Source organism: Heptranchias perlo, chromosome 2 (genome assembly GCF_035084215.1).
Source record: "Heptranchias perlo isolate sHepPer1 chromosome 2, sHepPer1.hap1, whole genome shotgun sequence".
In the NCBI taxonomy this organism is placed as follows: Eukaryota; Metazoa; Chordata; class Chondrichthyes; order Hexanchiformes; family Hexanchidae; genus Heptranchias; species Heptranchias perlo.
This window is the reverse complement of record NC_090326.1, coordinates 17,283,169-17,295,418: the sequence shown is the minus strand read 5'-3', so window position 1 is coordinate 17,295,418 and position 12,250 is coordinate 17,283,169. Positions and strand designations below refer to the sequence as shown.

Sequence of the window (12,250 nt, the reverse complement as noted above, 5' to 3'; positions counted from 1 at the left end):
TAACCACTCGCTGCATAACAAAGTTTTTCCTCATGTCGCCATTGGTTCTTTTGCCAATCACCTTAAATCTGTATGTCCTCTGGTTCTCGGCCCTTCTGCCAATGGGAACAGTTTTTCTTTATTTACTTTATCTAAACCCTTCATGATTTTGAACATTTCTATCAAATCTCCTTTTTACCGTCTCCGCTCTAAGGAGAACAACCTAGATTCTCTAGTCTATCCACGTAACTGAAGACTCTCATTCCTGGAACCATTCCAGTAAATCTTTTCTGCATCCTTTCCAAGGCTTTCACATCTTTCCTAAAGTGCGGTGCCCAGAATTGGACATAATACTCCAGTTGTGCCCAAACAAGTGTTTTATAAAGGTTCAACATAACTTCCTTGCTTTTGTACTCTATGCCTCTATTTATAAAGCCCAGGATCCCGTATGCTTTTTTAACCATTTTCTCAACCTGTCCTGCCACCTTCAAAGATTTGTGCATATATACCCCAGGTCTCTCTGTTACTGCAACTCCTTTAGAATTGTACCATTTAATTTATTTTGCCTCTCCTCGTTCTTCCTGCCGAAATGTATCACTTAACACTTCTCTGCGTTAAATTTTATCTGCAATGTGTCCGCCCATTCCACCGGTCAGTCTATGTCCCCTTGAAGCCTATTACTAACCTCCTCACTGTTTACTACACTTCCAAGTTTTGTGTCATCTGCAAATTTTGAAATTGTGCCCTGTACACCCAAGTCCAAGTCATTAATATATATCAAAAAAAGCAGTGGTCCTAGTACCGACCATTGGGGAAAACCACTGTATACCTCCCTCCAGTCCAAAAAACAACCGTTCACCACTACTCTCTGTTGCCTGTCACATAGCCAATTTCGTATCCATGCTGCCACTGCTCCTTTTATTCCATGGGCTTCAATTTTGATGATAAGCCTACCATGCGGCACTTTATGAAACGCCTTTTGAAAGTCCATATACACCACATCAACCGTATTACCCTCATCGATCCTCTCTGTTACCTCATCAAAAAACTCAATCAAGTTAGTTGAACACGACTTGCCTTTAACAAATCCGTGCCGGCTTTCCTTTATTAATCCACACTTGTCCAAGTGACTATTAATTTTGTCCCAGATTATCATTTCTAAAAGCTTCCCTGCCACAGAGGTTAAACTGACTGGCCTGTAGTTGCTTGGTTTATCCTTATACCCTTTTTTGAACAAGGGTGTAACATTTGCAATTCTCCAGTCCTCCGGCACCACCCCCGTATCTAAGAAGGGTTGGAAGATTATGGCCAGCACCTCCGCAATTTCCACCCTTACTTCCCTCAGCATCCAAGGGTGCATCTTATCCAGACCGGGTGACTTATCAACTTTAAGTTTAGCCAGCCTTTCTAACACCTCCACTTTATCAATTTTTAGCCATCCAGTAAATCAACTACCTTCCCTTTTACTGTGACTTTGGCAGCATCTTCTTCCTTGGTGAAGGCAGATGCAAAGTATTCATTTAGTACCTCAGCCACGCCCTCTGCCTCCATGCATAGATCTCCTTTTTGGTCCCTACTCAGCCCCACCCTTCCTCCTACTATCTGTTTACTATTTATATGCCTATAGAAGACTTTTGGATTCCCTTTTATGTTAGCCACCAATCTATTCTCATACTCTCCCTTTGCCCCTCTTATTTCCTTTTTCACTTCTCCTCTGTACTTTCTATATTCAGCCTGATTCTCACTTGTATTATCAACCTGACAACTGTCATACGCCACCTTTTTCTGCTTCATCTTACTCTCTATCTCTTTCGTCATCCAGGGAGCTCTGGCATTGGTTGCCCTACCTTTTCCCCTCGTGGGAATGTACCTAGACTGTACTCAAACCATCTCCTCTTTAAAGGCCACCCATTATTCGATTACTTTTGCCTGCCTATCTTTGATTCCAATTTATCCGAGCCGGATCCGTTCTCAACCCACTGAAATTGGCCCTCCTCCAATTAAGTATTTTTATTCTAGATTGCTCCTTGTCCTTTTCCATAACTAATCTAAACCTTATGATATTATGATCACTGCTCCCTAAATGTTCCCCCACTGACATTGCTCCACTTGACCCACCTCATTCCCCAGAACCAGATCCAGCAATGCCTCCTTCCTCGTTGGGCCAGAAACATACTGATGAAGAAAGTTCTCCCGAACATACTTCAGAAATTCCTCCCCCTCTTTGCCCTTTACACTATTACTATCCCAGTCTATATTAGGATAGTTGAAGTCCCCCAATAATCAATGCTCGATAGTTCTTGCACCTCTCTGTAATTTCCCTGCAAATTTGCTCCTCTATATGCTTCCCACTAATTGATGGCCTATAGAATACACCCAGTGGTGTAATGGCATCTCTATTGTTTCTTAACTCTAACCAAATAGATTCTGTCCTTGACCCCTCAAGGACTTCCTCTCTCTATAGCACCGGAATATTCTCCTTGATCAATACTGCCAACCCCCACCTCCCCCATCCTTTTTTTCTTTCCCTATCTTTCCTGAACACCTTGTATCCAGGAATATTTAGTACCCAATCCTACACTTTGTTGAGCCAGGTCTCCATTATCGCCACAACATTGTATTCCCATGTGGCTAGTTGCGCCTGCAGCTCACCAACCTTATTTACCACGCTTTGTGCGTTTACATACATGCATTCTGAACCTATTTTAGACCTTCTCGTATTCTCTCTTAGTCTGATCCCACCTAATACTGTACTATTTCTTATTCTAGTGCTATCAATCTCTCCTAATCCTTTGTGCACCTTGTATCTCCTTTCTAATGCTACATCCTGGTTCCCACTTCCCTACCAAGTTAATTTAAACCCTCCCCCACAGCACTAGTGAACCTCCCACGGGGACATTGGTCCCAGCTCTGTTGAGGTGCAACCCGTCCGTCTTGAACAGGTCCCTCCTGCCCTAGAACTGGTCCCAGTGCCTCAGGAATCTGAAGCCTTCCTTCCTGCACCATTTCTCTAGCCACGCATTAACCTGCCTTATTTAGTACTCACTAGCACATGGCACTGGAAGTAATCCAGAGATTACTACCTTTGAGGTCCTGCTTTTTAACTTCCTCCCTAGCTCCTGGAACTCTAGCTGCAGGACATCATCCTTTTTCTTTCCCATGTCATTGGTACTCACATGGACTACAACTTCTGGCTGTTTCCCTTCTCCCCCTCAAAATGTTCTGCACCCTCTCCGTGATGTCCTTTACCCTGGCACCAGGGAGGAAACACACCATGCGGGACTCACGTTGACCGTTATGGAAACGCCAGTCTGTCCCCCTGACTATCGAATCCCTTATTTCTACACTTCACTGTGCCCCCCTGTGCAGTCCTTTGCCTCATGGTGCCACGCTCAGGACTGCACTCCGCTGAGCTGTCGTCACCCTCACTGGTATTCAACGCTGATACCGGTTTGAGAGTGGCACACACCCAGAAGATTCCTGCACTACCTGCCTCTTCCTGCCCTTTCCGATGGCCACCCACTTGCTATCCTGAACTCTCTGTGGCTGCGGGGTGACCACCTCCTGGGACGTACGATCCAGGAAACCTTCAGCCTCCCTTATGCTCTGCAGTGACTCCAGCAGCCCCTCAAGCTCAGAAACCCTCAGCTTGAGCTCGAGCAACTGGAGGCATTTCCTGCACATTTGGCCCTCCAGGACACATGAAGCGGCCTGAAGTTCCCACATGGCGCAGGAATTGCAGGCAGTGGGTCTCAGCTGCCCGTCCATTATATTTAGAAACCTTTTTTTTCTAAACTCCCTTTAGATACTCGACTATTATTAATTTACTTACTGTATATCCTTCTATTCCTTTCTCCCTCATGTATTTACCTGGCTTCCCCTTAAATGCATCAGTGCTATTCGCCTCAGCCACTCCATGTGGTAATGAGTTCCACAATCTCACCACTCTCTGGGTAAAGAAATTGTTGTTGTTAAAGTTTGTATTCCCTTAAATATAGAGGATTAAGGGGTGATTTAATTGAGGTGTTTAAGATCATCAAAGGAATTGATAGGGTAGATAGAGAGAAACTATTTCCTCTGATGGGGGAGTCCAGAACAAGGGGGCATTGCCTTAAAATTAGAGCTAGGCAGTTCAGGGGTGTGAAGTACATTTTCACACAAAGGGTAGTAGAAATCTGGAACTCTCTCCCCCAAAAAGCTGTTGAGGTCCAAATTTCGAAACTGAGATTAAGAGATTTTTGTTAGGGAAGGATTAAGGATTACGGAACCAAGGCGGGTAGATGGAGTTAAGATACATATTAGCCATGATCTAATTGAATGACGGAACAGGCTTGAGGGGATAAACGGCCCACTCCTGTTCCTATGTTGATGAACATATTTAATTCTAGCTGTAAAGGTGAAGTTTGCATTAAAGTATGAATCTTTTCTTCCACCTAGAAATGCCAGCCGGACATATGCCTACCTGTTCTCGTACCCGTCCAGGATGCCGAATGTAATCTGGCCGGAGTGGATCGGTGCCCTTCATACAGAAGAGCTGCAGTTTCTCTTTGGGAAACCATTTTCCGTGTCGCAATCCTACAACCAGCAAGAGAGGGAGCTGAGCCGGGCCGTGATGAACTACTGGACCAACTTCGCAAAAACAGGGCAAGTCGAAGAAGCGAGTAAATATGTGTGGTGACGTGACGAAGCCGTGCTCGTCCAAACCGGGAAAACTGGTGGCGGTGGTGGAGCAGGGGGAGCTCCGCACAAAATTGGTTCGATAGAACAAAGCTGAGCTCCCGGCAGGGAGGCTCATCCCATCCGCTGCGCACAATGGACGGAAGATCGTGGGCAACACGCCCATGATTTCCAGACACGTGCGACCGACGAGGAAGGCCCTCCTGCTGCCAAGGAGCAGTTTAAGCGTGCGCTAACATTGTTAACGGTTTGCGCTTTGCAAAATTAAAACCCGACAGTATAACTTTGAAGCCAGGTACTGACCTGGCTCTGGAAGGGAAAAGTGCGAGTGTGCCCTCTGAAGGAGGGTGTCCCACGCTGCTTGGGCATGATGGAGTTGCATGGAGTACAACTCCACTGCATTGTTCAACTGTGTTTACACAGTGTGCTCGTGGACCCTTGGACCTCCTGAACATTTAAGTCTTTTGAGAAGACAGGTGCTCTTTCCTGCAATCTCAATTCAAAGGTCAGGAATGCGAGTTCTGTACATGCGAGTCCTGTTCGGGGTCGGATTTCAGATCAAAGCCAGTCAGGAACCAGGCAGTATAAGCAAGGCATTGCCCAGTTTCACCCCTACTGTAGATACCAATCTGAGACCAATGGCTATAAAATAAATGCATCGCTAAAACAGTAAGGGGGTAATTTCGACTTTGGGTGATAATGTACAACGAGCAATATTGGATCAGACGTCCATTATACATCTCTCCCCATTTCCATGTCCGTTGACTTCAACTGACTTTGACTTCAATGGAAATGAAAATCAGGAGAGATGTATAACGGGCAGCTGATCCGATATCACCCAAAGTCATAATTACCCTCAAAGACAGAACAAGAGGCGAAACACTAATAAATGCACAGAGATAAGAAACATTTTACCCTTTCTAATATTCGAGGGTGGAACCTCCAATCATTGAAGTTCACACACCATTACTTCATGCATGTGTCCTAGAGAACAGGGGTAACACCTGTGTAAGAACTGCACAGTGGAATGTCGTGCAAGCTCGATCAGTGGTCGGACTGCAACAAGCACAAGTCCTTTTAGGACAATTTGGTGAAATGCACTTAAGTTGAAGTTGTATTCAAATACGTCCAGTAATAGAGGGTTGCCAACCCTCCAGGGTTGTTCGGGAGTCTCTAGGAATTAAAGATTAATCTCCCTGACACTGCTGCGAGCAACCCAGGAGAAAAATCATAGGGGCGTCAAAACAAATTATGTGTTTTTCATTAATTTTCTTCGAACACTTTCGTTTAGTAGTTATAAAAATACTGGAGATGGGAAAAAAAGGCTGTTTGACTGGGCGAGGCGATTGGAGGCAGGAGGTCATGTGATGAAGCCTCCAGGAATACGTCCAACCAGAGTTGGTGACCCTACTTTGTATAACAGCATTGAAAGCGGGGCTGAAAGTCCTTGGCCTTTCCAGCACACTCCTGCTGTAACGTTGGCAGGACTTTGGCGGAGAGGCTGCAAATTGGGTCAGTACCCAGGTCCCAGCTCTGTGAGGGAACTCATGCTCACACCAAGTCCCATTCGACCATCATCCTTGTCCTTTCTAAGCTTCATTGGCAATACCTCGATTTTAAAATTCTCATCCTTGTGTTCAAATCCCTCCATGGCCTCGCCCCTCCCTATCTCTGTAACCTCTTCCGACCCAAAACCCTCTGAGATCTCTGCGCTCCTCCAATTCTGGCCTCTTGCACATCCCCGATTTTAATCGCTCCACCGTTGGCGGTCGTGCTGTAACTGCGTAGGTCTCAAGCTCTGAAATTCCCTCCCTAAACCGCTCTGCTTCTCTACTTCTCTCTCCTCCTTTAAGACGCTTTTTAAAACCTACCTCTTTGACCAACCTGTCCTAATATCTCCTTATGTGGCACGGTGTCAAATTTTGTTTGATAACACTCCTGTGAAGCACCTTGGGACGTTTTACTACGTTAAAGATGCTGTTGTAAGGACACGACGTTTGCTCTCCCCTTACAAGATTAGCAGCATGAGAAGGGGCAGGGCCGGTGGTGGGGGGGGAGTCCGGGGGAAAGGGCTCCGAACGTCAGAGTGGCCCCATCCCCCCCCCACCACTGGGTCGGCGGTGGCTGGAGCAGGTGTGGCCCACTTACACCGGTACCAATCCCCGCTCCATTTGAATCCCTGAAGAACAAACCTACTTACAAATAGGGGGCACAACTTTTCACTTTCCCCCGGGAGGAATGGGGGGGGGCACTGACATCTCCCCATTACCCCCGGATCAGGTGCAGCATGCCACATGATGTACCCCTAGTGGCTCGGGTACCCGTCACATAGGGTACCTGACCCCAGGAAAGTCAGGCAGGGTCAACAGCGGAGGTCCTCAGCGGACACAATCCCAGCATAATTGCCCGGGTCACAGATCTGCAGATTTTGAGTCCCCTGATATTAACAACACGATTTATAGAAGAAAGAAATAAAGAACTTGCATTTGTATAGAGCCTATCACAACCCCAGGACGTCCCCAAAGCACTTTACAGCCCATGAGGTATTTTTAAAATGTAGTCACTATTGTAATGTAGGAAACTCGGCAGCCAATTTGTGCACAGCAAGGTCCCACAATCAGCAATGTGATAATGACCAGATAATCCTGCCACAGTCCTGAACTGGCTCTTATCAAAGTCACAAACGACATCCTATGTGACTGTGACCGTGGTAAACCATCCCTCCTCATCCTTCTCGACCTGTCTGCAGCCTTTGACTGGGTTTTTTTTATTCGTTCATGGGACGTGGGCGTCGCTGGCAAGGCCAGCATTTATTGCCCATCCCTAATTGCCCTTGAGAAGGTGGGTTGACAGCACCATCCCCCTCCAACGCCTCTCCTCTATTGCCGAGCTGGGTGGGACTGCACTCGCCTGGTATCCAGTCGTAGCCAGAGAATCACCTGCAATGGTTTCTCTTCCCACTCCCGCACCAATACCTCTGGAGTCCCCTGTGGATCAATCCTTGGCCCCCTCCTATTTCTCAAGTACATGCTGCCCCTCGGCGACATCATCCGAAAACACATCAGGTTCCACGTGTACGCTGACGACACCCAGTTCTACCTCACCACCACCTCTCTCAACCCCTCCACTGTCACTGATTTGTCACACTGCTTGTCCGACATCCAGTACTGGATGAGCAAAAATTTCCTCCGACTAAATACTGGGAAGACTAAAGCCACTGTCTTCGGTCCCCGCCACAAACTCTGTTCCCTAACCACCGACTACATCCCTGTGAAGCACCCTGGGACATTTTACTCCACGAAAGGCGCTATATAAATGCAAGTTGTTGTTATTGTTGTAACCTGTTTTGGTGATGTTGGTTGAGGGATAAATGTTGGCCAGTACACCGGGGAGAACTCCCCCGCTCCTCTTCAAAATAGTGCCATGGGATCTTTTACATTCAGCTGAGAGGACAGACGGGGCCTTAGTTTAACGTCTCATCCAAAAGACGGCACCTCCAACATTGCAGCACCCCCTCAGTACTGCAGTGGAGTGTCAGCCTGGATTGTGTGTTCAAGTCTCTGGAGTGGGACTTGAATCTCAGACATGCTGACTCAGAGGCGCGGGTGATATCACTCAGCCAAGGCTGACAAACAATAACACTTGATTATTAATGCTAAATCTCCACATTAATACCAGCAAAGGTTATTTTCATCTGGGCTGATCTTTTGTTTTTTATCGTTTAACTATCACAGATCGCTGTTTGATGATGTGATTTGCTGTGTTATGTATGAACATGTACACAAGCATACACTCACCCACATCCTCACGCACAACAGTACTCACCATTCATACCTTATCAGTCAAATCTAACACCTGCAGTCAAAACAGCTGCTGAGTGATTGTTAATCTTTCTTGCCTGATGTTTCAAAGCTGGAATTAAAAGTCTTAGCATTAAGGATACAATGCAGCGCATAATGGCTGCATCAAATATGTGTTTGTCTTGATGTCATTTAAACAGGGAAGGCTAATCAGTGACGTAAATCGTGTTAAAGTACAACATAGCCTCAGCGTATAACGTCACTGGAAAAATGGTAGCCCTTCTCCCTCGTTAAACAAAAGTAAAGAAAAGCTTTTCTATGAACATGGTGCCGTTTTAAAATTTGTCCCTCAAATTAAGACCCGTTCGTAACGTATCTGCTGGACCTGGTGACTCACCCCTGGGTACAGTCCCATAGAAACCAGCTGACGTTACAACGGCCCCTACCTAAGTACCCCTTCTTCACTTGTAAGGCCAGTCATTGGGCTATTCGACCACAGGAGCTGACCCCAATGCTGTCCTCGCCCGATGCACACATGCACGTTTGCATCTTCTAGCTTGGTTTACTGGACAGAAATCAAGAGTACATCATTTTCTTTTCTTCCCAATTCCAAGGGACACGGGCCAATTTTAGCCCTCCCATCTCCATTACTGCACTGGTTGAGTTTAGTTAATGCATCGCAGACCAGGGTTTGAACTTGGTACCTTCCAGATTTGAATGGTAAAGTGCCCACTAAATTATCAAGAAGCATCATCCTCCATTAAACTTTGCCTATGAACCGAACACCATTCCTCATCAAGACAATGGGTGGGCCACTACTCCTTTGCCTCTAACTCTTTCATTGAGTAATCAGCCTTTTTTTAATTCATTCTTAAGATGTGAGCATCACTGGCAAGGCCGGCATTTAATGCCCATCCCTAGTTGCCCTGAGAAGGTGGTGGTGAGCCGCCTTGAACCGCTGCGTGGTAAAGGTTCGCCCACAGTGCTGTTAGGTAGGGAGTTCCAGGATTTTGACCCAGTGACGATGAAGGAACGGGTGGTATATGTACAAGTCGGGATGGTGTGTGACTTGGAGGGGAACGTGCAGGTGGTGTTCTCATCCACCTGCTCCCCTTGTCCTTCTAGGTGGTAGAGGTTGCGGGGTTTGGGAGGTGCTGTCGAAGAAGCCTTGGCGAGTTGCTACAGTGCATCCTGTGGATGGTACACACTGCAGCCACGGTGAAGGGAGTGGGTGTTTAAGGCCTATAGGAAATTTCCCTCTCTCCTTTAATGCTGGAGTAGCTGGGGAGTTATGACCTTGTTTGTTCAAGAATAAAACTCTGATTTGTCTTTCTGAGAGAAATTTTTTTTCTGGACCAATTACTATTCATTTTTATCCAGCTGATTGCCCTATAATGGGACTGCTGTAAAGTTTGATTTTATTTGGTGGTTACATCATCAAATTGTATTGGATCCAAAAATCCTTGTAACTTTTGTTTCTTTGTGATAGAAATCCCAACCATCCTGAATCAGTCCCTGCTGCCTGGCCAGAGTACGGCAACGAGAAGCATTATATGGAGCTGAACGTGAACCTCAACCTAGGGTCAGTGGGCCGCAACCTGAGAGCAAAGTAAGATCGCAGTCTCCATACTTCATTCCTGTAACGTCCAAATATATAGGGCACCTGTTTAATTTGATGTTTGTGTCTAACAGGCAGTTTGCAATGTGGAATGAGCTGATCTCGAAGATGGTTTCCAGAAACATCGATTGCCTTCAGGACCAGATCCCGCCTCTGAATGGGACAGTCCCACCGCTAAGCCCACCCACTGTCACAATCCAACAAGGACAAATAAAAGGTTCTTACTGCTCGAGAAAACAGCATGACGCAACATACTGAGTTCAATTAGCCTCTGTGCACACTTAAAGTAAAAATACTGACCAATAATGATGTGCTTGCACTCTGTCAACTAATATCACTAAAACAGGTTATCTGGTCATTCTCACATTGCTGTTAGCTGTGCGGAAATTGGCTGCCGTGTTTCCTGCATTACAACAATGGCTACACTTTAAAAGGTACTTCATTGGCTGTAAACTTTTGGGATGTCCTGAGGTCGTATATAAATGCACGTTCTTTCTTTTTTACCAGTGAATAGTGCCTTTTTTGCATCTACTTCAATTAAAGAAAGATAGACTTGCATTTAGATAGCACCTTTCATGACCTCAGGACATCCCAAAGCGCTTTACAGCCAATAAAGTACTTTTGAAGTGTAGTCACTGTTGGAATGGAGGGAAAAGCAGCAGCCAAGTTGCGCACAGCAAAATCCCACAAGCAGCAATGGGATAAATAACCAGATCGTCTGTTTTAAGGTACTGGTTGTGGGATAAATGTTGTCCAGGACAACTCCCATGCTGTTCTTCAAATAGTGCTGTAGCATCTTTTACGTCCACCTGACTTGGTTTAACACCTCATCCGAAAGACAGCACTCCTTCAGTATTGCACTGAAGTGTCAGCCTAGATTACATGCTCGAGTCTCTGGAGCGCCTTCTCACTCAGAGGCGAGAGTGTTATCACTGAGCCATGGCTGACACAATTAAATGCCAGTCTCCACAGAGGAGAGCAGCATTGGTTGCTTGCTATGCCTAAAAATTCAATCTAACTTCCCGCGGTGACAAAGGTACATATGTTGGGGGAGATAATACAAAGCAAAGCCTTCTCTGACTGCTTCACACAGAACGAACTGGGAAGTGAAACTAAAGTAGCAAGCAACTTCGGAGGAATTGGATCCAGTCAATCATTCAGAGTCCCTATGTGTTACTTAAAAGGGCAATAAAGTGCTTAATTTTCTCTTCAATGTAGTAAGGTCCCCCTGCATATTTACTTGTAGGGGCATATCATGAAGGGTCTAGACAGAGTGAATAGAGAGAAACTGCATTAGGGTTAGGATTAGGGTTAGGAATAGGAAGGGTCAAGAACCAGAGGACACAGATTTAAAGTGATTGGCAAAAGAACCAAAGGTGACATGAGGAAAAACTTTTTTACACTGCGAGTGGTTAGGATCTGGAATGCACTGCCAGGTGGGGTGGTGGAGGCAGATTCAATCATGGCCTTCAAAAGGGAACTGGATAAGTACTTGAAAGGAGAAAATTTGCAGGGCCATGGGGATAGGGCGGGGGTGTGGGACTAGCTGAATTGCTCTTGCATAGAGCCAGTGCGAACTCGATGGGCCGAATGGCCTCCTTCCGTGCTGCAACCTTTCTATGATTCTATGATATCCAAAAGAAGTATGGAAAGATTGGAGCTGATAAGATATTTTGGTCCCTTATTACTATAAAATATTTATTACTTACTGCTTCCTTAAGGTTTCCTGTTTTCACTGCAAATACCGTGCTTCGTCTTTTAGTTTAGTCTCAGGATCATGAATTTCTTCATGGCGATCATGGCTAAAAATGAAGCCCCATAGCAACACTTCATTATAACTTCTGGAGCATGAAGTTTTACACTGAATCACAAACACTGGCACTCGATTATTTGAAGGTATCTGGAGTAAGTTGGGGCATGTTGGAGTACGGGGGTGGGGGAGGGGAGGGAGGCAGAGACCAGGCTATATTTCTAGCCCGTTCTCCCCAGCTGGGAATGATGCATGACGGCAGACTGAAGAGAAGGCACATCAAGAAACTTGGCATAGAATGCAACTCCGTGGAAAGTGACCGTCGATGGCTAGCTGACGCAGTTTTCAAATTGAACAGAGATTAAAACAGTCTTCCAGCGTAAGTACAGAAAGAGGAAAATTACTTCCTTTTAAGCGTGCAAAATT

The 12,250-nt window shown here is 45.9% G+C and overlaps 1 protein-coding gene across 1 annotated transcript in view; it reads left to right on the top strand.

Moving 5' to 3' along the window:
* Window positions 1-10,332, top strand: part of LOC137331831 (bile salt-activated lipase-like) — a 36,164-nt gene extending 25,832 nt beyond the window's left edge. The window contains exons 10-12 of the mRNA XM_067995747.1: window positions 4,417-4,623; window positions 9,946-10,065; window positions 10,149-10,332. Coding sequence (XP_067851848.1) covers window positions 4,417-4,623; window positions 9,946-10,065; window positions 10,149-10,332 — 511 coding nt within the window. The remainder of the gene's footprint in view (window positions 1-4,416; window positions 4,624-9,945; window positions 10,066-10,148) is intronic.
* The last annotated feature ends 1,918 nt before the right edge of the window (window positions 10,333-12,250 follow it).